The 26,782-nt window shown below is 44.6% G+C and overlaps 1 protein-coding gene across 2 annotated transcripts in view; it reads left to right on the forward strand.

Moving 5' to 3' along the window:
• emc10 (ER membrane protein complex subunit 10) overlaps positions 1-8,580 on the forward strand; it is an 89,831-nt gene extending 81,251 nt beyond the window's left edge. For both annotated transcript variants that reach the window (XR_012096909.1, XM_073034101.1), the window contains one exon: positions 8,282-8,580. Coding sequence is in view for 1 of the 2 variants with exons in the window: in XM_073034101.1 (XP_072890202.1) it covers positions 8,282-8,383 (102 nt within the window). In the remaining variant the exon portion in view is untranslated. The remainder of the gene's footprint in view (positions 1-8,281) is intronic.
• Positions 8,581-26,782: the final 18,202 nt, after the last annotated feature.

Genomic DNA, 26,782 nt, shown 5'->3' on the forward strand with positions numbered 1-26,782 from the left:
AGTGGATCATTTCCCTGTGGGAATGATGAACAGGGTTAGGAGGCAGCCTTGCTCTTGCCTAGTTGACTACTGAATGACCACCAACTGATCGACCTTGCCCCGAGGTGACTGATGACCAACTGATTGACCTTGCCCGGAGGTGACTGACCAGTGACTGATCGACCTTGCCCCGAGGTGACTGATGACCGACTGATCGACCTTGCCCCGAGGTGACTGATGACCGACTGATCGACCTTGCCCCGAGGTGACTGATGACCGACTGATCGACCTTGCCCGGAGGTGACTGACCAGTGACTGATCGACCTTGCCCCGAGGTGACTGATGACCGACTGATCGACCTTGCCCCGAGGTGACTGACCAGTGACTGATCGACCTTGCCCCGAGGTGACTGACCAGTGACTGATCGACCTTGCCCGGAGGTGACTGATGACCGACTGATCGACCTTGCCCCGAGGTGACTGATGACCGACTGATCGACCTTGCCCTGAGGTGACTGATGACCGACTGATCGACCTTGCCCCGAGGTGACTGACGACCGACTGATCGACCTTGCCCCGAGGTGACTGATGACCGACTGATCGACCTTGCCCCGAGGTGACTGACGACCGACTGATATCAAAATGCTGTAAATAAAGAGGCTCAATGGGCACTTGACTGACTGCATTTTGGAAATGGGTGAAAGAATCTAGAAGACAATGTCACCTTGACATAGGGGCGGGGGGCAGGGGGGAGCAGTCTTGAGTTCTTATTCCCTCAAATTACCAAAAAGGTGATGGGATTTGAAAGCTGAGGAAGATCATCAGTCCTCCAAGAATTTGGAATGGGCTCTGTTATTTGTTAAGTGTCATGGATGTGCCAGAAAGCATTTATTCTAGGGATTGTGATTTGTGATTTTAAAATGCATGTTGGTGTTACATGGTAGAGTAATGGCAGCTCCAGTGTAAATATGTTCAATGATGTACAATGAGTTGTGGTTATGCTATTGTACTGTCCATATGTCTTAGAGAGAGAGAGACACACACACACACAACCCCCCCCCCCCCAGCACCATTTGCCCAGTACTGTATATTGATTAAAATAGTCAGGTGATTGGGAAACGGAAATGAAAGTACTTTGTATTAGTTCAGTGGTATTAAATGTTATTTAGTAACTGGAAAGACATAATATGCAGTACTGTGTAAAAGTCCTGAGCACAAACACAAGAAAACCTGCAGATGATGAAAATCCAGAACAGTGCACACAAACTGCTGGAGGAACTCAGCAGGTCAGGCAGCATCTGTGGAAAAGAGTAAACTGTTGGTGTTTCGGGCCAAGACCCTTCGTCGGGACTGTAGGGTCTTAGGCACCCTAGCTATATACTGTATATGCCTAAGACTTTTTGCACATTACTGTATGTTGGTGCTGGAAGTTGTCAAAACTTGTGGGCTGCCCAGCACCATCCTCACTGATTAGATTTGATACAAATGACGTATTTCACTGTATGCTTCAATTCAACATACATGTGACAAATAAAGCTAATCTTCTTCTTAAAGCCACAAGAGTCATAACTAGTGTGCGAGCTTGAACTGGGAGACTAGTTGGTGTTGTGTTCTTGATGTGTTTGCATTTTCTAAATATTGCCATTAAAAGCTTGGTAATTGGTTTATTATTGTCCCATGTACCAGGGTACAGCGGAAAGGTTTTATTTGCATGCCATCCAGACAGATGATTCCAAACACAAATATATCAAGGTAGTCAAAGAAAGTGAAAGAGACAGTGCAGTGACAGAAGGTGTAAAACGGGGAGACAAATAAGGTGGCTTGTCCATAGTTGGTGGGGGGTGGGGGGGGGTTGCTCCTTTCATGGTGGTCTGGTCTGTGTTCACAACTCTCTGCAATTTCCTGTGGTCTTAGCCAGAGGAGTCACCATACCAAGCTGTGTTATTGAAATTGGTTTATTGTCATGTGTACCTAGATGTGTTGAAAAACCTGTCTTGCATACTGTTTACCTAGATCAAATAATTGCACAGAGTTAGAATAAAGTAAAACAATAACAACACAAGTGTAAGAGCAACTGAAAGAGTTCTGTGCAGGTAAACAAAGTGCACGATCATATAGGGGTGGATTGTGAGGCCAAGAGTCCTTCATATCATACAAGAGATAATAAATCTTGGTATGGCAACAGTCATATGCTCAATTTCTTCAGCTTCCTGAGGAAGTAGAGGTGCTGGTGAACTTTCTTGGCTGCGACATCAACGTGGTTGGATGATGGGGATATCTGCGTCTAGGAACTTGAAGCTCTCAACCATGTGAACCTCAGCACTGATGATGTAGACAGGGGCATGTACACTGACCACCCGCCCCACCTTCTGAAGTCAGTGACCTGCTCGATTGTTTTGTTGACATTGAGCGAAAGGTTTTTGTCATGACACCATGTCACTAAGCTCTTTGTCATCTACAAATTTATAACTGGAGTTCTGGCAGAATTTGGCCAGGTGGTCATGAGTATACAGGGAGTAGAATAGGAAGCTGAGAACATAAACCTGTGGAGGATCAGGATCTTCCCGAAGTTCCTGTGGTTTTAAACTAACATTTTTATCTTGCATGTAATAATTTTAAATGTTCTTTGAGTACATTTAAAAACTCAAATTTTCCACTAGCATTGATTGTGTCAATGCTATACACTCAGTAGCCACTTTATTAGATACCGGGGTGCTTAACAAAGTGGCCACTGAGTACATGTTTATGGTCTGCTGCTGTAGTCCATCCACTTCAAGGCTCGACGTGTTGTACATTCAGAGACGCTGTTCTGCATACCACTGTTACAATGCTTGGTAACTCGAGTTACTGTCGCCTTCCTGTCAACCTGGACTAGTCTGGCCATTCTTCAAAGTGTTTTTGCCCACAGAACTATTGCTCACTGGATGTTTTCTTGTTTCTCACACTATTCTTTATAATCTCTAGAGACCACTGTGCATGAAAATCCCGGGAGATCTGCAGTTTCTGAGATGCTGTTTGGCACCAACAATCACTCAGATCACATATCTTCCCTCTTCTGATGTTTTGTCTGAATAAAAACTGAACCTCCTGACCATTGTCGGCATGTTTTCATGCATTGAGTTGTTGCCACGTGATTAGCTGATTCTATTTGCATTAATGAGCGGGTGTACCTAATAAATTAGCAATGGAGTATAAGGGAAATCAAATGGCTTCTTGTGATGGTGAATTGTTTGAAGGCCTTTGTCATCAAGTCACCTTTTAAAAAGACATAGAGTCTGACAAAGAGTTACGGTACTCTCACTCCTGAGTGCCTATGTGAAACCACTGGTTTGAAATCTTTCTCCAGTAAAACTGGTAAATGAGCCTGACTGATGCTGGATTGTATTTATTATCCCACTGACACTTGAAACATCATCCTCAGATCATTGACTATGTCATCTCTGATATAAAACAGCTGATTACCATTGTCAACCTCAGTAATAAATTTGGCTAATCGCTTTCATGATGTTGCAAGGAATCAGTTAGGTAAGATAGGTTTGTGGTAATGCTGAAGGTTAGAAATATCGGGTGGAAGTGCACAGCGGTGAGCTGTAAAGTCCAGGGATCCATAAGACATAGGAGCAGGTTTGGGCCATTTGGCCCATTGAGTCTGTTCTGCCATTCCATCATGGCCGATTTATTATCCCTCATAACCCCATTCTCCTGCCTTTTCCCCATAACCTTTATGACACCCCTACAAATCATAACATTTAATTTAGAGGCTAGGCATTATGTAGAATTTTTTTGTTGTTTAGATTTTCTTTATTTATTATTGCACATTTAGAGCAGTGAGGATGCCAGACAGGATAGAAGAATGCTCCTCTTGGGGGATGTGGGACGGCAGGGAGAGAGATGATAAATCAGCCAGTGTCCCTGATAACTACACCTGCATTCAGCCGAAGCTTCTTTCAGATCTTGTTAAGGAGTTGGATCCGGAACTGTATGAACTCTGGATCATTTAGGGACACATTATCAGGCCCTAGGGATTCATCCACCCTAATTTGCAAACATGTCCTCTGTAAAGAGTCCATGACCTCATTGCTGCACTGCCTTGCATCGATAGACTCTGTGTCCATTTCCCAAATAAATCAGATGCAAAGAAATCAATTTAAGATCTCCCCCTCTCTTTTAGCTCTACCCATAGATGACCTCTGACCTTCCAGAGGACCAGCTTTTCACTTGCAGTCTTCTTGCCTTTACATATCTGTAGAAACCCTTCGGATTCTCCTTCACCTTGTCTGCTGGAGCAACCTCATGTCTTTAGCTCTCCTGATTTCCTTCAAGCATTCACTTGCATTATTTATACTCCTCAAGTACCTTATTTGTTCCTTCCTGCCGATACTTACTATGTACCTCTTTTTTTTCTTAACCAGAGCCTCAATATCTCTTGGAAACCAAGGTTCCCTAAGCCTGTTACCTTTACCTTTTAATTTGACAGGAATGTACAAACTCTGTACTCTCAAAATTTTGTTTTTGAAGGCCTCCTGCTTACCAAGTGCAACCTGGCCAGAAAACAACCTGTACCAATCCAGGCTTGCCAGATGCTTTGTGATACCATCAAAATTGGCCTTTCTCCAATTTAGAATTTCAACCAGAGAATCAGACCTATCCTTTCCCACAATTACTTTGAAACTAATGGTGTTATGATCACTAGATGCAAAACGTTCCCTACACAAACTTCTGGCTTTGAATTCCTCTTTATCTCTGTTCTTAAGGGACATCCTTTTATTCTGAGACTATGCCTCCTGGTCTAGACTCCTCCATTATAGGAAACATCCTCTCCATGTCCACCCTTTCTGGGCATTTCAGTATCTGATAGTTTTCCATGAGATACCCGCTTAATTTTCTAAACTGCATTGAATGCAGGCCTTAGGATCATTCTCATGAACCACCTCTAGTCGCTCTCCAATGCCAGTACCTCATTTCTTTGATAGGGGCTCAAAAGTGCATTCTGACCAATCCCTTATAAAGCCTCAGCATTACATTCTTGCTTTTATATTCTAGTCCTCTCGAAATGAATTACATTGACCTTGCCTTCCTTATCACCGACTCATGTTTGGATCCGTGTTATAAGTACTTATCTGTGATGGTTCTTCAGTTGCTTACCATGAGAGAAAGGAGAAAGAAATTATCTGGGTTCCTGCTCAGAGAGAACTTGGTGAGGATAAGGTTCAACTTTGTTGGGACAGTCTCTGGAAGCAGTTGGGGTTCTGATGTCTGTGGGGAATGAGGGGATACAGTTCTTTGTCATTCCTGTGCCTGGCCATATTGGGTTATGATGCTTTGAGAAGAAAACTTGCCAATCATCCAGACATCTCTCCCATTGGTTCCCCTTCTCACATCTCTTTATTCCATGGTCCACTTGTCTCTTCTATCAGATTTGTAGAATATGGAACATTCAAGTACTAGGATGCACATAGAATACTACAGCAGAGTTTAGGCTCTTTTTACCTACTCCAAGATCCTTCCTTCCTCACAGAGGCCTTAATTTTTCATTTATGCATGTGTCTGACTTGAGACTCTTAAAGATCCCTAGTGTTTCTGCGTGTTCTATAATGCCTGGCTGCATGTTCCATGTACCACTATTCTGTGTGAAATCCCCCCTACTTTCCTCCAAATATCTTTTAAGATATGTCATCTCATTTTAGTCACTTTGGCCCTAGTAAAGTGTCCACTCAATCTATACCTCATATCTTTTACACCTCCTATTAAGTCACCTCTTATCCTTCATCTTCTTCAGCCCTTTGTCATTTCCATCTGTCACCTCACAGCTACTTGCATCATTTCCACTCCCCCCCCCCCCCACCTGTTTATCACTCCTCTCCCCACTTACCTGGATCCACCTATCGCTTGCCAGCTGTTCCTTTCTCCCTCTCCCAACAGCTTTTTTATACTATGTCTCCCCTCTTTCCAGTCCTGATGAAGCATTTCTACCTGAAATGTCAACTGTCAGTTTCTCTCCACTGATGCTCTCTGACTCAATTTTCCTGTGTGTTGCTTTGGATTTTCAGCATCTGTTGTCTCTTGTACCTCCAGATGTACTGGAAGGATCATTGCCAGATAGGAAGCAGATTAGTCTTCCTTCCGAGATGTCAGCTTCTCCGCAGATTTTTCCCCCTTTTTACTGCAGTGTACATCAGAATCAGATTGATTATCACTGACCTATGACGTGATATTTGTCTTGCAGCTGTAGTATAGACATAAAATTACCATAAATTACAGAAGCAAACAGTGCTAAAGTTAAGGAATAATGCAGTGGTCTTCATGGATTTATAGACCAGTGAGAAATCTAATGGTGGAGGGGAAGCAGCTGTTCCTGAATCACTGAGTGTGGGCCTTCAGGCTTCTGTATCTCCACCCCGATGGAGGAATGAGAAGAGGTCCTATCCCAGGTGGTGAGGATCCTGAATGGTGAATTTTTAATATTATATTTCTTTTGCAACCTGAAGTAATTTTTTTTTAATGTATTGCTCTGCACTGCTGCTACAAAACAAATTTCAACACATATGTAAGTGATAATAAATCTGATTCTGATTTTGGATGCTGCCTTCTTGAGGAACTGCCTCTTGAAGATTTCCTCGGTGTGAATGGAAACTGGACATGTGCCTGGCTTCTTCCTTCAGGGTGGCTGGGGTTCTCGTTGGTCCTTGTGAAATGGGAGGACGATGATGTTAGCATGTCGAGTGGGTGGGAAGCCATTTTAAAATCATTTATAACTGCGAGCTACAGCACTTTCCTGTTAAGCCATAAGTAAATACCATGCCTACAATTATCAAGGAGTGGGGGCAAAGAGATGCAAATTCTTTCCAAAATCACATCCTTTTGGATGTACAGATTCCTTAATCATGAGGATGAACCTTGACGATGTGCATGCTTTCTCTCCTGCCATGGTTTCAGAACGTTACAGCACGGTAAAGGCTATTTGCTCCATAATATTGTGCTGACCTTTTAACCTACTCTGAGATCAATCTAATTCTTCCCTCCCACATAGCCCTCTATTTTTCTAACATCCAAGAGTCTCTTAAAAATCCTTAATGAATCCGTTACCATCACCACCCCTGCACCCCGGCAGCATCTTTCACATACCCTCCATTCTTTTTTTAAAAAAATAACTTACTTCTGATGCCCTTAGTCATCTTGAAATTATAAACACAGGATATTCTGCAGATACTCAATCCAGACACAGACACACACAACACCTATGGAAATCAAAAATCATTTGAGAGATTTCCATAGATGATGCCTGATCTGCTGTGTTCCTGCCCCATTTTGTATGTTACTTTTAAAATTGCAGACATCCCACCCTGCAAAAACTCATTTCAGGGAGGTAGCACCATCAATTTGTGGGAGACTCCCGGGAGAGGTGGGATGTCTGCAATAGAGTAGCTCCTTAGCAGCTAGCCAGCTAGTTTAAATCACGTTAGCTATGATAATGAAAGAATCGCTCCCGCTCTCTCTCCCTCTCAAAAAAATAGATTTCTGGGGTATCGTATATAATTTGCGGACGTCAGGGAGCTGCTATCAATTTGCGGGAGACTTCCGGGAGAGGTGGGATGTCTGAAATTGTGCTCCTTGTATTAGCAATTTTCACCCTGGGGAAAAAGGCAACTACTATCAACTTGATCTATGTATGCCTGTTATAATTTTGTACATCTCTATCAAGTCACCACTCATTCTTCCTTCGCTCCAAAGAACAAAGCCCTAGCTCGCTCAACCTATCCTCGTAAGACATTTTCTAATCCAGGCAGCATCCTTGTAAATCTCCTCAGCATCCTCTCTAAAGCTTCCATATCCTTCCTATAATGACCAGATCTGAGTGCAGCATTCCAAGTGTTTTACAGAGTTGCAACATTACCTTGCAGCACCTGAACTTAATCCCCTGACTAATGAAGGCGAACGCACCATACGGCTTCTTAACAACCCTATCAAGTTGTTCAGCAACTTTGAGGGCTCTATGGGCATGGACTCTAAGATCCCTCTGTTCCACCACACTGCTAAGAATCCTGCCAGTAACCCAGCATGCTGTGTCAAATTTGACCTTCCAAAGTGAATCACTTCACGCTTATCCAGGTTCAACTTCTTGGCCCAGCTCTGCATCCCGGCACAACATTTCTCTCTAGCTGCAGGTCTAATCCCGGACAGATCTGTGCTCATTATTTTACCTCAGTGATCTGATCTTCCTCACACTCACTGAAAGGATATGATGCCTCTTCATAATATGGTAAACCTGAAAATGACCTGCTTTCTGTCTCTCCTTTTCGCAGTGGATGTACATCGTGCCAATTGTAATCTTCCTGATGATGTCGGGAGCGCAGGATCCTAACGGAGGGAGCGGTGGTGGCGGCTCGGGTGGAGGCGGGCGGTGATAAATGCAGGCGAGAGGAAGCATCGGAAGTTCGACGTTTTCCCAGAGGAGTGTGGCATGTTGTAAATACACATTATTTGCTGGACAGCGGTTTTGACGTTCTCGGGATCTGGACAATTCAAAACTCACGGCAACAGAGTGAAGTATGAATTGCTGAACTGCACTGTTGTTGATTTAAAATAAAGTGACTTGCCACTCGTTTGTGATCCTTTATTGCAGAGTTCTGGACCAGCCACTAGCTGCCACCAGTGTACTATAATTTAAACAAGGTCAGGGTAAGATATTGGGTTTAAGGTGAGTCTCTATCCTCACTTGTGTTGATTCTCAGATATAAAGAGTAAAATCCCAGTATTGTCACTATTGAAACGTAATGGGTATTTGTAAAATGAACTCTGATGATTGGTGTGTTGAACTAATGGAAATCAGTCTCAGAAAACAAATACCTCCCTTTAGAACAGAGCTGAGGAGGAATTTCTGGAGCCAGAGAATGGTAAATCTGTGGAATTCACTACCACAGGCGGCTGTGGAAGCCAAGTCATTGGGTATATTTGAAGTGGAGGTTGATAGGTTCTTGATTAATAAAGGTTACTTGTTACATACACCTGTTAGGGTGCATTCTCCAAATACCTCCAAATACCTCATACCGTAGCCTTCAGCCGGGAGCAGATGGCATCAGGTGGTTCCCAACCTTCACAGTGTTTCAACTCTTAAGCACAACACTCTCCAGTTGGGGGCTGGCAGTGGTGTCCAAATCACTGCCCATCTGCTCCTGGCTTCCAGCTTCACTCCTTTTGGCTACTCCAAATCCAACAAGAGGCTCGTTCTGCTTCTTCCCCCGCCCTACAAGCTGCTTGTAGGATACAAGTTGCTCCTTTCGTCCAGGCCCAGAGCTGATAACAACTGCCATGCTGATTTGGCTGGGAAAACTCTGCAGCCGATCTCCACAGGGAACAACCATGCCTGCCATCCCTTGTCTTTGCACTCCTGCACTAAGGGCTGGTACTTCAAGGCCTTTCTCTCGTGGGCCTCTTCCCATCCCTCCTCCCACGGCACCATCAGCTCAACCAGAATTATTTTCTGGTCTTCAGTTGACCGTAATACAATGTCCGGGCAGAGGGTTGTGTGCACCACCTCCGGGAACTGTAGCCTCCTTCCCACATTGACTCTCATCTCCCAGGACCTGGTCGTTAACAGCAGATTTGGCTTTGGTTGTTTGGTTACGAAAGGCCTGGCTCCCTCTTTGATGAAGGTGATGGCCTTCCTCAGATCTGTGCCAGCCGTCCTCTTCTTGCATCTCTCTCGCTCTAGTGCGTCAGCAAGAGCCAGCAGCACCTTATCAGGGCGCCACCTACACCGTCCTTGAATTAGAGCTGTTTTACACCCGGACAGTATATGAGCCAGTGTCCCCTTCTGACCACAGGGCTTACAGTTCAGGTCCTCTCTCATCCCTCATGTGTACAGATGTAATGGCGAAGGAAGGGTGTCATTCACCGATCATAAGAGGAAGGAACTACGGAAGGACTCCAGTCTCCATAACTCTGCCCATGAGATCTTGCGCTCGGGCAGGTCCCATTTTGTCCAGGCACCCTGGGACACTTGTCCCACTGCCTTTGACATCCGCTTCCCTTCCTCACGGATCCGTACTTCTGCCTGTACCCTGTCTCGCCTGTTCCTTATGCTTGCATTTCCCCACTGCTGGAACTGAACTGAGCTGAGGCCTTGCCGCCAGACGCAGGGGTTGCTGATGATATCTCGCAGCTTCAGAGAACACACAGCCTGCTGTACTGCTACGTTGGCTGCCCACTTGTGCCCAGATCTGGTTGTAACGCCTGCTTGCTTTACCAGGTCGTCATTGCAATCTCTCAAGCTTAATAAGGATCTGCATTTAGCCACCTTAAATTCCTCCACAACAGATGTCAGGGGAAGCTGCAGTTGCCCGGATCGAATATAGAGTTCCACTGAAGAAAAGCTTGGGGGAACTCTAACCATCTCCGCAGGTGCTTGTTGGTTTTTCTCTCGATGCCCTTTACGGCAGTCATGGGAAGTGTGAAGAGCCAGAGAAGCCTGGACAGAAGGCCGTATTGGTACAGCCAGATCTTGAATTTACCGGCAAGTGCTGGGCCTGCTAAGGCAACTTCCAGGATGCCATCTAGATCATCATCGAACTGCATCCAGGCGACGTTGTCTGACGATCTAGGCCATTTGATCCTGTCTTTCCTTGATGAATGGATTGGGGTAGCCGAGGGGGAACTCACTTGGTCTGTTGTTTGGTGCTGAGGCGACTCAAGTGCGGAGAGATCTTCAGCTCCGTGGCTGACATCCTCCTTCGTCTCACCAGATACTAAGTCTGTGCGCTGCACTTGGGTCACCATCAGTCCACATCTAGACCTGCCCTGGTGTATCTTGAGCCCTCTGATGTTTTTGCAGACTCTCCTGCAATGACACCTTGCCGTGAATTCCTCTCCGGTCAGTGTTGTTTGCTGTAGCTTCCTCGTAGTCGTGTTTCCTGTCCTGACCGTTGCCGGTATGTCCGTCCCGTTGAGTCTCTCATCCTACCCCCCCTCTCGGGAGACTCTGGGGGTATTGCTCTTTGTGTTCAATCGTAGCTTGAGTGGTGCCCTCTTGAGAGTGCTGCCCACAAGGTTGCTAGTCTTGTGAGCCCATGCCAGCCTTTCCTGGAGGTCAGCTGTCTCTCCAGCGTCACCGACCTTCCTCGGTTGCCATCCAGTCTTTCCTGGAAGCCACTGGTAAAAATCAGAGATTGCTTGTTACATAACCTGTTAGGGTGCATCCTCCAGATACCTTATGAGGTAACCGTAGCCTTCAGCCAGGAGCAGATGTCATCAGGTAGTTCCCATCAGGGAGAAGGCTGGAGAATGGGGTCGAGAGGGGTAATAAATCAGCCATGATGGAATGGTGGAGCAGCCTTGATGGGCCAAATGGCCTAATTCTGCTCCTGTGACTTAGAGTTTTATTGCTGACAGGATGTGATTATTAATCTACAAACATTTGTATATTGTTAGTCTCTCTAGAAGACAGATCTATCTGTAATGAACAATGTACGATAACTAGGGTGAGCTCAAAGCTCTGAGATTCCTTTGGAGACGTGTATGAACAAGCTGGTTATCAGAATTGGACTCAAACCCTTCCACATCTTCAGAATATAGATACCAGCTCTGGTGTGGGTGTGAATTGGAATAGGAAGGGGAGAAATCAGTTAAACCATTCACAACTGTAACTCTGGTGACAGTGAGTGTGTATGAAGTTCATGTCATTGGCCTTTGGTAATTGACTTGTTAACGTCACCTGTACTGAGATACTGTGGAAAACCCTTGCTTTGCATGCCATCCATGCAGGTCATTTCAAACAATAAGTACGTCAAGGTAGTAACATGCACACACAATTTTGGAGGAACTCAGCAGCTCAGACAGCATCCATGGAAAGGAATAAAGAGTTGATGTTTCAGTCTGAGACCATTCAGCAGGACTTCCACTGAAGGGTCTGAGCCTGAAACATTGACTCCTTATTTTTCTTCACAGATGTTACCTGACCTGCTGAGTTCCTCTGGCATTTTGTGTGGAATTATTCTGGATTTCCAGCATCTCTTGTGCTTGCATCAAGGCGGTACAAGGAAACTGCAATGAAGAAATGCAGAACATGGCATTACAGGCACAGTGCAGGTTGATAATAATGTACAATGTCTTAATGAAGTAAACTGTGACCCCAAGAGTTCATCTTTATTGTACAAGAGATCCCTTCAAGAGTCTTAGAGCAGAGGTTAGAAGCTGTCCTTGATCCTGGTGGTGCCCATTTTCACACTTTTGTATCTTCTCTCCCTTAGAAGGGTGAAGAAAGGAGTTGTCTAGGCTGCATGGGGCTCGATCATGTTGGCAGCTTTCAGAGAACATGGAACAGTGCAGCACAGGAACAGGCCTTCCTACCCACAGTGTTCTGCCGAACCAAATAAACCAATCAACTAAACTAATCCCTTGTACTTACACAATATCCACGTTCCTCCATTTTCCTCACATTCATCTGCCTATCTAAACATCTCTTAGAAATCCCTAATGTATCTGCCTCTACCACAACCCCAGCCAGCGCATTCCACACACCCACCACTGTGTATATTAAAAAAAAAGGTGCCTCTAACATCTTTAAAATTACCCCCCCCCTCACCTTAAGTGCATGTCCTCTGGCATTAGATATTTCAATCCAGAGAAAATGATGCTGTCTGTCTACTCTGTACACAGAAACATAGAAAACCTACAGCACAATACAGGCCCTTCGGCCCACATAGCTGTGCTGAACATTACCTTTCCTGAGAAATTACCTGTGGTTAGCCCTCTATTTTTCTGAGCTCCATGTACCTGTCCAGGAGTCTCTTAAAAGACACTATCATATCCGCCTCCACTACCGTCGCCGGCAGCCCATTCCACACACTCACCACTCTCTGTGTAAAAAAACTTACCCCTGTATGTTTTTGTACCTACTTCCAAGCACCTTAAAACTATGCCCTCTCGTGTCAGCCATTTCAGCCCTAGGAAAAAGCCTCTGACTATCCACATGATCAATGCATCTCATCATCTTACACACCTTTATCAAGTCACCCCTCATCCTCCGTTGCTCTGAGGAAAATAGGCCGAGTTCACTCAACCTGTTCTGATAAGGTATGCTCCCTAATCCAGGCAACATCCTTGTAAATCTCCTCTGCACCCTTTCTATGGTTTTCACACCCTTCCTATAGTGAGGTGACCAGAACTGAGCACAGTACCCCAAATGGGTTCTGACCAGGGTCCTATTTAGCTACAACAGTAGCACTCGGCTCCTAAACAATCCCACAATTGATGAAGGCCAATGCATTGTTTGCTTTCTTAATCACAGAGTCAACCGGCTCAGCAGCCTTGGGAGTTCTATGGACTCAGACCCCAAGATCCCTCTGATCCTCCACACTGCCAAGAGTCTTACCATTAATACTATATTCTGTCATCATATTTGACCTACCAATATGAACCTCCTCTCACTTATCTGGGTTGAACTCCATTTGCCACTTCTCAGCCCATTTTTGCATCCTATCATTGATAGGACATCCTATCAATGTCCTGCTGTAACCTCTGACAGCCCTTCACACTGTCCACAACACCTCCAACCTATGTGTCATCAGCAAATTTACTAACCCATCCCTCCACTTCTTCATACAGGTCATTTATAAAAGTCAAGAAGAGTAGAGGTCCCAGAACAGATTCCTGAGGCACAGCACTGGTCACCAACCTCCATGCAGAATATGACCTGTCTACAACCAGTCTTTGCCTTCCATGGGCAAGCCAATTCTGGATCCACAAAGCAAGGTCCCCTTGGATCCCATGCCTTCTTACTTTCTCAATAAGCCTTGCACAGGATACCTTATCAAATGCCTTGCTAAAATCCATATACACTACATCTACTGCTCTACCATCATCAACGTATTTAGTCAAATCCTCAAAAAATACCTCATAATCTTATACACCTCTTTCCATCTCCCCTCAGCCACTGTCACTCCAGAGAAAACAAACCAAGTTTGTCCAACCTGTCATAGCACATGCCCCCAATCCAGGCAACATCCTGCCAAACCTCAACATCGTTCCTATAATAGGACGACCGGAGCGGTGTATAATACTTCAGATGTGGCCCAACTAGAGTTTCATAAAGCTACAACGCAACTTCCAGTCTCTAGAACTCAGAGCCTTGACAAATAAAGGTAAGCATGCTATATGCCTTCTTAACCACCTGGTCAACCTGTGTAGTGAGCTATGATCGCAGACTCCAAGATCTCGCTGCTCTATTTACATATCAAGGTTTGAAGTAAATTTATCATCAAAGTACATATGTCACCACATACACCCCTCAGGTTTATTTACTTATGGGCATACTCAATAAATCCAATAACCATCGTAGACTCAGTGAAAGACCACACCGACAGAGCAGACAACCAGTGTGCAAAAGACAGCAAACTATGCAAATACAAAAAGGAAGGGAAAATAAATAAATAAGCAATAAATATAAAAAAACATGAGATGAAGAGTCCTTAAAAGTGAGCCCGTAGGTTGTGGGAACAGTTCAGTGATGGGGCAAGTGAAGCTGCCTGATGTTGGAGGAGTAATAACTGTTCCTGCACCTGGAGGTGTGAGTCCTGGGGCTCCTGTACCACCTGCCTGATGGCAGCAGTGAGAAGAGAGCATGGCCTGAGTTCTGGGGGTCCCTGGTGATGGATGCTGCTTTCCTACGACAATGCTCCATGCACATGTGCTCAACAAAGGGGAGGGCTTTACCCGTGATGGACTGGGCCGTATCCACTACTTTTGTAGGGTTTTCCGTTCAAGGGCATTGGTGTTTTCATATCAAGCCATGATGCAGCCAGTCAATATACCCTCCACCACGCAATAATAAATATTACTGAGGGCCTACAGGGACGTCCGGATTTTCTTAGCCCGTTCTTAAATTGCCTTAGCACGTTCCAAAGACTTATGGTTTAGGGTTCGTGAGTTGTGGCATGCTATTTTGGCGCCAGAAGCGTGACGACATCTGTAGCCCAGCAGGTTTCTGAATTGTGTTGGCCTTTGACACAAATGACACATTCCACTATATATTGCGACGTTTTGATGCTCAAATGATGCATAAAGTGAGTTTTCAATATTTAGCCTTCTGAGGATGTAGAGGCCCCGGTGAGCTTTCTTGGCTGTAGTATCTGTTTCGTTGGATCGGGGCAGGTTGCTGGTGATGTTCACATCTAATTACTTAGCAATTACTGGCCAGATCGTGTGTCTTGCTTTTAGGAGTACAAAAGCTTTCATCCTTTCCGTCTGGCTGGAACTTGACTGAATGGTTCTCAGATGCCGAGAGAATTCACCATCTAAAGAAAGTGCCATTTGGAGAGCTGACGTAAATTTTAATTTTCCTGAGGAAGTGACTTTGCTGACAGGATTCCCTTTGAGCTGCTGGTAACCTTGATCATGCCTTGTGCTGATGGACTGTGGTTGGAAATACAACCAGTGTGGTAGAGACACTTCCAATTGCAGCACTTATGAGAAGTATGGATAGGCGAGTGGGTAAGGCTAGGGTCTGGATGCAGGTTGATGGGACGAGGCAGAAGGTCGGCATGGGTCAAATGGGCTGAATGGTCTGTTTCTGTGCTGTATTACCCTATGACTTATCATCTTTTAAAGGTATTAAGGATCCTGTTCCACAGCAACTGGGCACCTCTGTGGTATAGCACAGGACGTTGCTGTGTTTGAGCAAGCTTGTCTGTCCTTGGTATCCACTGGCACCAGAGCTGAGGCCACCTTCCTGCTGAGCACGGTGGGTGTGGTGTGTTGGCACCAGAGTGTGTGGCAACATTGCAGTTCCCCCAGCACATCCTTAGGTTGTGTTGGTTGTGAATGCAAACAAGGGTTTTCACTGTATGTTTCATGTACAGGTGATAAATAAATGGGTCTGAATCCAAATTTTCCATGGACATTCCCCCTCATCCCAAAATATGATTCACAAAACCACAAGACATAGGAGCAGAATTAGGCCAAGCCTGCTCTGCCATTTCACATGACTGATCCCTCTCAATCTCATTCTCCTCCCTTCTTCCCATAACCTTTCAAGCCCTAACTAATCAAGAACATATCAACAACTGCCTTAAATACACCCGACGATCTGGCAACAAATTCCACAGATTCACCACCCTCCGGCTAAAGAAATTCCTCCTCATCTCTGTTCTAAATGGACGTCCCTCTATTCTGAGGTTGTGCCCTGTGGTCCTAGACATCCCCACCATAGGAAACCTCTTCTCCACATCCACTTTATCTAAGTTTCATTGAGATCCCCCTTGTTCTTCTAAATTCCAGCAAGTAAAGGCCCAGAGCCATCAATCGTTCCTCATGAGATAAGCCTTACTTTCCCAGAATCATTCTCGTGAACCTTCTCCAAACCCTTTCCAACGTCACCATATCCTTAAATAAGGGGCCCAAAGCTGTGCATAAGTGAGGCCTCACCAGTGCTTTAAAAAGAGTGTCAGCATTACATCCTTGCTTTTGTATTCTAGACCTGTCAGGTTTATTATTACTGACATATGTGTTGTGAAATTCATTGTTCTACTTTCTCCTCTTCTCCCAACAATTATCCAACTCTTGAGGTCCAGTGGAAGAGACCTTTGTGGTTTTCCCACTGAGGTCAGATATGAAGGATGCTGTGTGTCTGAAGCACACAGTGAGACTGAGCCTGTAAGGATTCCTGAAAATGGTGACTCTGCCTCTGTTTCTCCCCTAGAATTCAAAGGTTGATGATCTTTTTATTCAACAGTGGGTAGTGTGTAGGCCTCAGTTAGTCTGATAGACCATGGATTTGCACCTTGGCAAGTCTTTGCGCAAGTTTTGTGAAAGTTTTTTTTATGGGAGACCGGCAGTTGCCCAACTGCAAGTCTCCCCTCTCCACGCCACTGATGTTGTCCAAGGGAAGGGCATTAGGACCCATACAGCTTGGCACCGGTGTCATCACAGAGCAATGTGTGGTTAGGTGCTTTGCTCAAGGACACACACGCAGCCTCAGTCCAGGCTCGAACTAGCGACCTTCAGATCACTAGATGAACACCTTAACCACTTGGCCACACACCAGCACTTTCAACAGTAGATTTAAATGAAATGAAGGGGCAGCAGAGTAGCTTAGTGAGCTAACATAATGCTATTACAGCACCAGCAATAGAGTTTCAATTCCCGCTCTCCCTGTGACCACATGGGCTTCTTTCAGGCGCTCCGATTTCCTATCAGTTTCCAAAGTTGTGCAGGTTAGGGTGAGTGAGTTGCGGATATGCCATGTTAGCTCCAGAAACATGGTGGCACTTGTGGGCTGCGCACAGCACATCCTCGGACTGTGTTTGTTGTGACGCCAATGACGCACTTCACTGTATGTTTTGCAGCACATGTGATGACAAAGCTAATCGCTATCCATGTGTTATCTTCAGGAATGGAAAGGACAGTAGTTGTCTTTTTGCTAAATGTGCCGAGATACAGTGCAAAGCTTTTGTCTGCATGCTGTGTATACAGATCACTCCATACATCAGTACATCAAATAGGAAAAGGGAAATAGAATCCAGTAGATAATAGACAATAGGTGCAGGAGTAGGCCATTTGGCCCTTCAGGCCAGCTGATCATGCACAATCAGTACCCCGTTCCTGCCTTCTCCCCATATCCCTTGACTCCTCTATCTTTAAGAGCTCTATCTAACTCTTTCTTGAAAGCATCCAGAGAATTGGCCTCCACTGCCTTCTGAGGCAGAGCATTCCATAGATCCACAACTCTCTGAGTGAAAAAGTTTTCCCTCAACTCCGGCCTACCCCTTATTCTTAAACTGTGGCCTCTAGTTCTGGACTCCCCCAACATCGGGAACATGTTTCCTGCCTCTAGCGTGTCCAATCCCTTAATAATCTTATATGTTTCAATATGTTTTATATGTCAGATAGTGTTACAATGATAGAAAAAATGCAGTGCAGGTGGATAAATAAGGTGAAGGGCCCTGTTAATAGTAATAACTTGCTTATAGAGCACTTTTCATATACATCTGTGAAGGTTCTCAGTCATCCAGGTCATTGCATATCAAGCAGTATTAAATCAAGGCAACTGGACTTGTGTTATCTAAAAAACATTTCACCACCCATCCAAGAGGCTGAGTGGATAGCTTTCCAGCTTATAAACTCTGTGAGTTGTTTAAAGGTATAGCAATGAGAGGGTCATTCATCTTATCTTTGCATGAATGGAGGTGTGAACTGTTGTAGAGCTGCCAGGGTCAAGAAGTTAGGATTGCAAACAACTCACAGAGTTTATAAACTAGAAAACCACTCACCATGGATTAGACTGAAGAAGCCTTTCGGAAGAGTGGCAAACCCTCTTCTAGACAACAAAGCGAGTCCAGTTGCCTTGATTTACGACTGCTTGATGCACTTTTCATGCAGTTCAAAGCACTTTACAATGGAATGAAGTGCAAACTTGAAAATAAAAGTAAAACGATGTCAGTTAAGAGCAAGATTAAATAAATAGATTTTGAGGAGGAGTTTAGTAGTATCAGCTGAGTGCATCTTTTATAGTTTTAGGCACTGAATTGCAGAGTTTAGGAGCGTAGTTCAAAAAAGCTGACCTGCCGGTTATCTTTTGAAGGAGATTGTTTAAATTTAAGAGACCAGCAGGAGAAGACCTGAGGGCTCTTTCAGGATTATAAAATGAAACAAATTCTGTGATGTACTCTTGGTCCCAGACCTTAAAGAGCCTTAAAAACAAGTAAGGAAAATCAATATTCATGCTGATGAAGGGTCTCGGCTTGAAATAAGGTCTGTTTATTCCCCTCCATAGATGGTACCGACCTGCTGAGTTTGTCCCATAGTTTGTGTGTGTGTGTGTGTGTGTGTGTGTGTGTGTGCGTGCGTGCGTGTGTGCGTGCGTGCGTGCGTGCGTGCGTGTGTGTGTGTTGCATTGAATTGGTGAAACGTTTGGGATGTTTAATATTATGATGGCTCTTGAGTAACTAAGAATAAACTGTTTCTACTGAAAGGGTGAAAACTGAAGGCGACAGATTTAAGATAATTAGAAAAGAACTCGAGGGGAGAAGAGGAAGTTTCCTTTAGCACAGCAAACTATTTTGCTTGGAAAACAAGACCCAAAAGGGAACATATTCAGTAGTAACTTTCAAAAAAATAATTGGACATTCTTTGGAAAAATAAATTTGGTGGAAAAGTAATCTGCGTACAATAGGGAAAGAATGGCTGTTCTGCTGAATTCTGGGATCAGAGTTCAACTTGAGGCCGTGTTTCTCTGACAGTATGGTTGGCCTGGTACCAGTTCTGGTGTTGGGTGTGTGAAGAAAAATGGATTTGCACAACCCTAAAACTGATTGGGAAGATCTGGTCATCCCTGCAGAATATTGTGGCAATGAATATCAGGGAACAGAGATCACTGTGACCCGGGAATGAAAGGTTTAATGCATGAGGAGCATTTGATGGTTTTGGGGCCTGTACCTGCTGGAGTTTAGAAGAACGGGGGGTAAGGAAGGATCTCATTGAAACCTAATGAACATTGAAAGGCTTAGATAGAGTGGGACGTGGAGGTGTTTCCAATGGTGGGGGAGTCTAGGAACAGAGGATACAGCCTCAGAATAGAAGGATGTCCCTTTACATTCAAAGATTCAAGATTCAAGGTACATTTATTTTCAAAGAATGTATAAATTATGCAACCTTGAGATTTGTCTGCTTACAGGCAGCCACAAAAGTAAGAAACCCGAAAGAACCCAATTAAAAAAAAAGACCAACCACCAATGTGCAGAAAAAGAGAAAAAAACACAAATCATGCAAACAATAGGATCAAGCAACAGCACTCCAAACCATATTGAGTCCTTAGATCAGAATCCCTGAAGTAGGCCCAATGCCTCAGTATCAATTCTTCATATTAGCAGAGATAAGGAGGTCTTTTTTTAGCCTGGGGTGGTGAATCTGTGGAATTAATTGTGGAGGCAAGTCATTAAGAATAATTAAAACGGAGATTAATAGGTTCTTAATGAGTAAGGGTGTTGAAGGTTACAGGGAGAAGTCAGGAGAATGGGGATGAGAGGACAAGTAAATCATGATCGAATGGCAGAACAGACTTGATGGGCCAAATGGCCTAATTCTGCCCCTAACTCTTTGTGCATATTCTTTTGACACTTAGAGTCTAAGGTGACACAGAATCTTCATGGGAGTAGATAGAGCGCAGTTGATGCACCTGGAATTGAGCTTTAGTGCCAGGGACTACAGGCAAAGCTCAGTGATAAACACAAAAAAAACTAGTCATTGTTAAATGTTGGGGACCCAGGTATGCACGTACACAAGCCTTGAAAGCCAACATAAAGCATAGAGCAGAATTAGGCCATTCGGCCCATTGAATCTTTCCCACCATTCCATCATGGCTGATTTCAAGATTGAAGATAAATTTTTTGGCACTGTTCAGTACAAGACGCGGCATGAAAAGATGTCACAATGAGCATAAGGAACACAAGAAATATAAATACAGAAGATTAGCTTTTATACATAGACTGTATGTACATAAGCTGATGCTGGCTACAGGATTATCTGTACATACGGTGACTCTGGCTGGAAATGATAAAGTAGTGGTGTTGGGGAGCGGTGTGGCAGGTTAAAGGGTGCAGGTGTTGATCAGCCCTTCAGCTTGGGGGAAGTAACTGTTTTAAAGTGCAGTGGTCCTGGTGTAGCCTTCTCCCTGATGGGAGTGGGACAGAGAGTTCATGAGCTGGGCAGATTATTCATTATCCCTCTCATCCCCATTCTCCTGCCTTCTCCCTGTAACCTTTGATGTCTTTACTAATTATGAACCTATCAACCTCCGCTTTAAATATACCCGATGACTTGGCATCTTATTAGCACTGACATGTGTCATGAAATTTGTGCTTTTGTGGCAGCGGTAGATAAATAATTACTGTAATTTACAATGAGATCTAATAAATAAATCAGCAGCTCAAAGAGTGAGGTAGCATTAATGGGTTCATGAAACCTGATGGCAAAGGGGAAGAAGCTGTTCCTAAAACATGTTTTGTGTGTCTTCAGGCTCCCATAACTCAGCAAACAGTACGTTACCTAATATTACTAGGGTCATAGAGTGATACAGGCCCTTTGGCCCGTTCAGCCCATGGTGATCATCGTGCCCACCCAGTTGGATCCAAGTTGCTGCATTTGGTTCATATCCCTCCCATCCACATATATATCCAAGTGCTTCTTACCTGCTTCAACCACTTCATCTGGCAGCTTCCATTTACTCATCACTATCTCCATGAAGTTACCCCACTTCCCCCCGATCCTTATTAAATCTTTACCCTCTTACCCTAAATCCCCTATCCTGGGGTAAAGACTGTTATGGACGTTATCACATACTCACACAAATGCAGAGAGAGAGAGAGGGAGAGAGAGACACACACACACACACTCTCTCTCACACACACACACACACACACACACACACACACACACACACACACACACACACACACACACACACACGTGGAGGAACTCAGTAGGGTCAGGCAGCATCTATAGTGGGAAATGAACAGTCGACGATCAAGGCAGAGACCTTTCATTGCCCTGATGCAGGGTTGAAGGCTCTCTTGGATATGCATAATTCTGCGTCAGATCAATTCAACGCGGATTGCTCTGGGCAGCTGCGAGTGTCACCACATTTCCCGTGCCTGTATAGAATGCCCACAACTTACTAACCCTAACCTTTACGCCTTTGGAACGTGGGAGGAAACCCACGCGGTCATGAACAGAACTTACAAACTCCTTAGTGACGGTGGCTGAATTGAAGTGTGGTTTAACAGCGGGTCCTCTAATAGAGTTGCAGCGCGAGGATACCGTTCTGGGAACTGAGGGGTAGAGTGGGGAAACGTCACCAAGACAGGAGATCAGCTATGATCTCAGTGAAAGGTGAGATGGTTTATTCTGCTCCTATCTCGTTTCCTTATGCTGATCAATTTGGATGGGCATCTTGGTAAGCATGGGTCGGGTGGGCTGAAGGGCCTGTTTCTAGGCTGTATAACCCTGCGAGCTCTTCTGAGTTCATCTTGATCATACAAGAGGCTTATTCAATATGCCATCTTGCAGTTATAACATTTGAAGATTGTGATGTGTACCATTTAAGTACAAGTCTTGATTCAGATTTTCTTCCAATGAATTTTCCCCTGCTTTAAAGAAGGATGGCGATTCCTCCAGGTTACTGCCCCTGAAAAGTGCAACCCAGTCAGCACTTCGCTGGCCGGCACATCGAACGAGTGACGTCTCTGCCGATCAAGCTGTACTGTGTGCAGAGGTTCCCTGGTGGCTTCTGTCGTCTTTCTTAGCTAGCTGAGTGTCTTTTTCTCGGCCCGAGCTGCGTGGAATGAAGACGGGTAATCCCTTATCCCAGAAAGCAGCTCGTGGGCTTCGCCTGGCCAATTTCCTGCTTCAGTTTAACTAATTAAAACAAAGGTAGCACAGATGAAAATGTAGTGGCGTTATTCCCAGACCCATGAGATCAACCATTTCCATTGCCAATCAGCTTCAGTATCCAGGCCCTTGAATTTTTACTTTGCCTCGTTAGCAAGAAGAGCGCAGTGAGAGAAGTGATGAAAACGGATTAAATGCTTCCATGCTTCCCCCAATTAGTCCTGTCGCCCCTTGGATTTGAAAGGCATTCACCCAGTGGCCACTATATTAGTGACACCTGTACACCTGCTTGTCAATGTAGATATCTGACCAGCCAATCATCTGGCAGCAACTCCGCCCACAAAAGCATGCAGACAAGGTCAAGAGGTTCAGATGTTCAGAGCAAACATCAGAATGGGGAAGAAATGTGGTCTAAGTGGCTTTGACCGTGGATTGATTGTTGGTGCCAGATGGGGTGGTTTGAGTATCTCAGAAGCTGCCGATCTCCTGGGATTTTCGCGTGCAACAGTCTCTCGAGTTTACAGAGAATGGTTCGAAAACAAAAAAGCATCCAGTGGGCTGCAGTCCTGTGGGCTCTTTTTAATGAGAGAGGTCAGAGGAGAATGGCCAGACTGGTTCAAGCTGACAGGGAGGTGACAGCAACTCAAAAAACCACGGTTACACCGGTGGTGTGCAGAAGAACATGCTTGAACGCACAACACATCGAACCTTGAAGTGGATGGGCGACAGCTGCTGGAGACCACAAACATACACTCAGTGGCCACTTTATTAGGTACAGGAGTAGATATTAAGTGGCTGCTGCTTGCATTTGTTATGCTTAGGAACACTATGTTGATGGTAATTTGCATTTGGATGCAAATTTGAATTTGTCTTCATTTTCCTTGTGAACGTAGAACCACAAGTCCGTAGAGTTCAACATTCAAAATAAATTTATTATCAAAGTACATTTAGCGAGTACATTATCAAAGACAACAAAATGTGCAAATACAAACAGAAAAATAACAATAAACAGAAAGTATTAAATGTCGAGAACATGAGTTGAAGAGTCTTTGAAAGTGAGTCCATGGGCTATGGGAACAGTTCAGTGTCAGGGTGAGTGAAGTCATTCCCTTTGGTTCAAGATCCTGATGGTTGAGTAACTGTTCCTGAACCTGGTGGTGTGAGTCCTGAGGCTCCTGTACCTTCCTGATGGCAGCAGCAAGAAGAGAGCATGTCCTGGGTGATGGGGGTCCCTGATGATGGATACTGCTTTCCTGAAACAATGCTCCATGTAACTGTGCTCAATGGTGGGGAGGGCTTTACCCATGACCGGCTGGACTGTATCCATTACTTTCCATAGGATTTTCCGTTCAAGGGCATTGGTGTTTCCATACCAGGCTTGATGCAACCAGTCAACATCTCTCCACCACACATGAAGAGAAGTTTGTCAAAATTTTAGATGTCATACCGAATCTTCACAGTCTCCTAAGGAAGTAGAGGTGCTGTTGTGCTTTCTTTGTAATTGCATTTTCATGCTGGGTCCAGGAAAAGTCCCCTGAAATATAGGGATTTAAAGTTGCCTACCCTCTCCACCTCTGATCCTCTGATGAGGACTGGCTCATGGACCTCTGGTTTCCTCCTCCTGAAGACAATAATCAGCTCCTTGGTCTTATTGGGCCTCAGTTTCTGGACTTACAATCGGCCTTCGGACTTCGATCTGGACCTTTGATCGGCCGGGCTTTGATTCAGACCTCTAACTCACACATGCTGGGGTGATTTGAACTTCAAACTCCAGGATGCCCCAAGGTCTAATAACATTGCGCTAACAACTGTAACTATTGATGGTGTGGACGTGGATGTGGTGAGGACCTACAAGTACCCGGGGGTGCACCTGGATGACAAACTTGAGTGGAGCACCAACACAGAGGCTGTGTACAAGAAGGGCCAGAGTCACCTCTGCTTCCTGAGGAGACTGAGGCCTCTTCTTCACATATTCATCAGTCTGTTGTTGTCAGTACAATCTTCTCTATGGTGGTGTCAACACGGGTGATGCCAACAGGCTCAATAAACTGGTGAGAAAGGCTGGCTCTGTTATAGGAGTGAAACTGGATACTCTGGAGGCTGTGGTAGAACAAAGGACCCTACGGAAAATCCTGGCAATTCTGGGCAATGTTTCTCACCCTCTGCCTATCACCTTGTCTGAACAGAGAAGAACTTTTAGTAATAGACTAAGACAACTGCACTGCTCCAAAGAGCACAAAATGAGGTCATTCTTATGCTCAGCCATTAGGCTCTATAATGAGTTAACCTATAGCCGGGGAAGTGATGACCCCCTCCTGTTAGACTGTTTGATGTAACTTATTTTTATTCTTTCTACTTCTCTTCTAATATTTGTATATCTGTGCACTTGTAATGTTACTGTGACACTAATTTCCTTTGGGATCACTAAAGTATCTATCTAGCTGCACTATCATGGTGTCTATGTTGTAGTACGAGAAGATCTGGGAGCTCTGGTACATGAAACACAAAGTTAGCAAGGAGGTACATCAAGTAAGCGGGCTATTGGATTGTTGTCCTTTTATTGCAGATATATCGGGGAGATTTTGATGTGCCTTTACATAATGCCTCAAGAGTAGGCACGGTAAGAGTTGCATAAAGTTCTGGTTTCTATACCTTTGGAATAATATAGGGTCATAGAGCACTACAGCAGAGAAACAAGCCCCTCAGTCCATCTAGTCCATGCCAAACTATTCTGCCTAGTTCCATCGGCCCACCTCTCCGTTCCATGTATCTACTACTTTCGCTTGCAGCTAGATCCACACTTGCAGCACCATCTGAGTGAAACATTAAACATTTCACCTTTTGCCCTTAACCTCTATTTCTAGTCTCACCAAACCTCAGTAGAAAATGCCTGTTTGCATTTACCTTACCCCTCATAGTTTTGTTCACCTCCATCAAAACTCCCTCATTCTCCTTTACTCCAGGGAACAAAGTTCTAACCTATTCAACCTTTACTTATAATTCAGGTCCTGAAGTCGTGGCAACATCCTTCTTATTTTTTTCTGTACTCTTTCAATCTTATTGATATCTGTCCTCTAGGTAAGTGACCAAAACTACGCATGATATTCCATATTAATCCTCGGGTCTTACACAACTTCACCATGACATCCTGACTCCTGTACTCCATATCTGCTTTATGAAGGCCAATGTGCCAGAAGCTCTCTTTAAAGACCTGTATACCTGTGATGTAACTTTTAAGGGATTATGGATCTGTATTCCCGGATCCCTCCTATCTACCAGACTCCGCAGTGCCCGTGTAAACCCTAACCTGGTTTGTCCACCCGAAGTGCAACACCACACCCTTGTGTGCATTAAACTTCATCTGCCGTTCCCCCAGCTGGTCGAGATCCTGCTGTAGGCTTTTGATAGCCTTCCTCGCTGTTTGCTGCACCCCCAGTTTTGGCATCATCTGCAAATTTGCTGATCCAATTTACCACATTCTCACCCAGATCATTGATATAGATGATCCCTGAACCGATGCCTGTGGCACTCCATTAGTCACAGGTGTCTAGTCAGAGAGGGGCAACCACCTACTATCACTCTCTGGCTTCTCTTGCAAACCCAATGTCAAATTCACCTGACTACCTCAATATTTATATTCTTTTGCTAAGAGTCAACAGGTTCACACTGAATTTCTTTAGCTTCCTGAGGAATTAGACGCATTGGTGAGCTTTTCTGTCCCTGACATCAACGTGGACAACATGGTCACACCCCAGGGTCGTGCTGGAAAATTAACTGACTGCTGTTAACTACTGCTTGTTAATGGCTGTAAGCTTAGAATTGTGCACAGTAAAGTCTGGGTGGGTCTTGAGCCCTTAACCCTTCAGATGGGACTAATACCAGGGTTTGTAGAACAGGTATCACCAGCCAGTGCCCTTTTCCCATCATATCGCCCCCTTAACCTACCCAAGCTTGTATATTATTCCCCGAGCATCTGGAGGAGAGTAATGAGGGTTGGATTTGTCCTTAGCTTCCAGAAAACTACTTATCATTCAGTATCTGGATCCTTGTTTGAGGCTAATTGCAGATGTCCCTTTTATATAATGAAGGGCTGGCAGCTAATGAGTGGAAAGGACTTGGTGGCATTTAACACCAACTTGATTTGACAGGTTATCTAGGTTACCGGGAGTAATGCAACTCTTTGGCCTTAAGCTCAATTATTTTGAGACTTCAATGGATTCTGCACGTATCTGAAATTATTTTACACACTATATTTGCCCTGCAATCTGCTGTAACATCATTAAGTGCAGCTTTCTAATAGTAATCCCATTATGTAATGACTGATTTCTGTCCGACATCAATCCTCAAGTTTCAGCGAAAGGTTTCCTATATTTAGATGTGCTCTGTCAGGAGATAGTGTGCCAGTGAGAGAGAGAGGGGGACAGGGA

Source organism: Hemitrygon akajei, chromosome 31 (genome assembly GCF_048418815.1).
Source record: "Hemitrygon akajei chromosome 31, sHemAka1.3, whole genome shotgun sequence".
In the NCBI taxonomy this organism is placed as follows: domain Eukaryota; kingdom Metazoa; phylum Chordata; class Chondrichthyes; order Myliobatiformes; family Dasyatidae; genus Hemitrygon; species Hemitrygon akajei.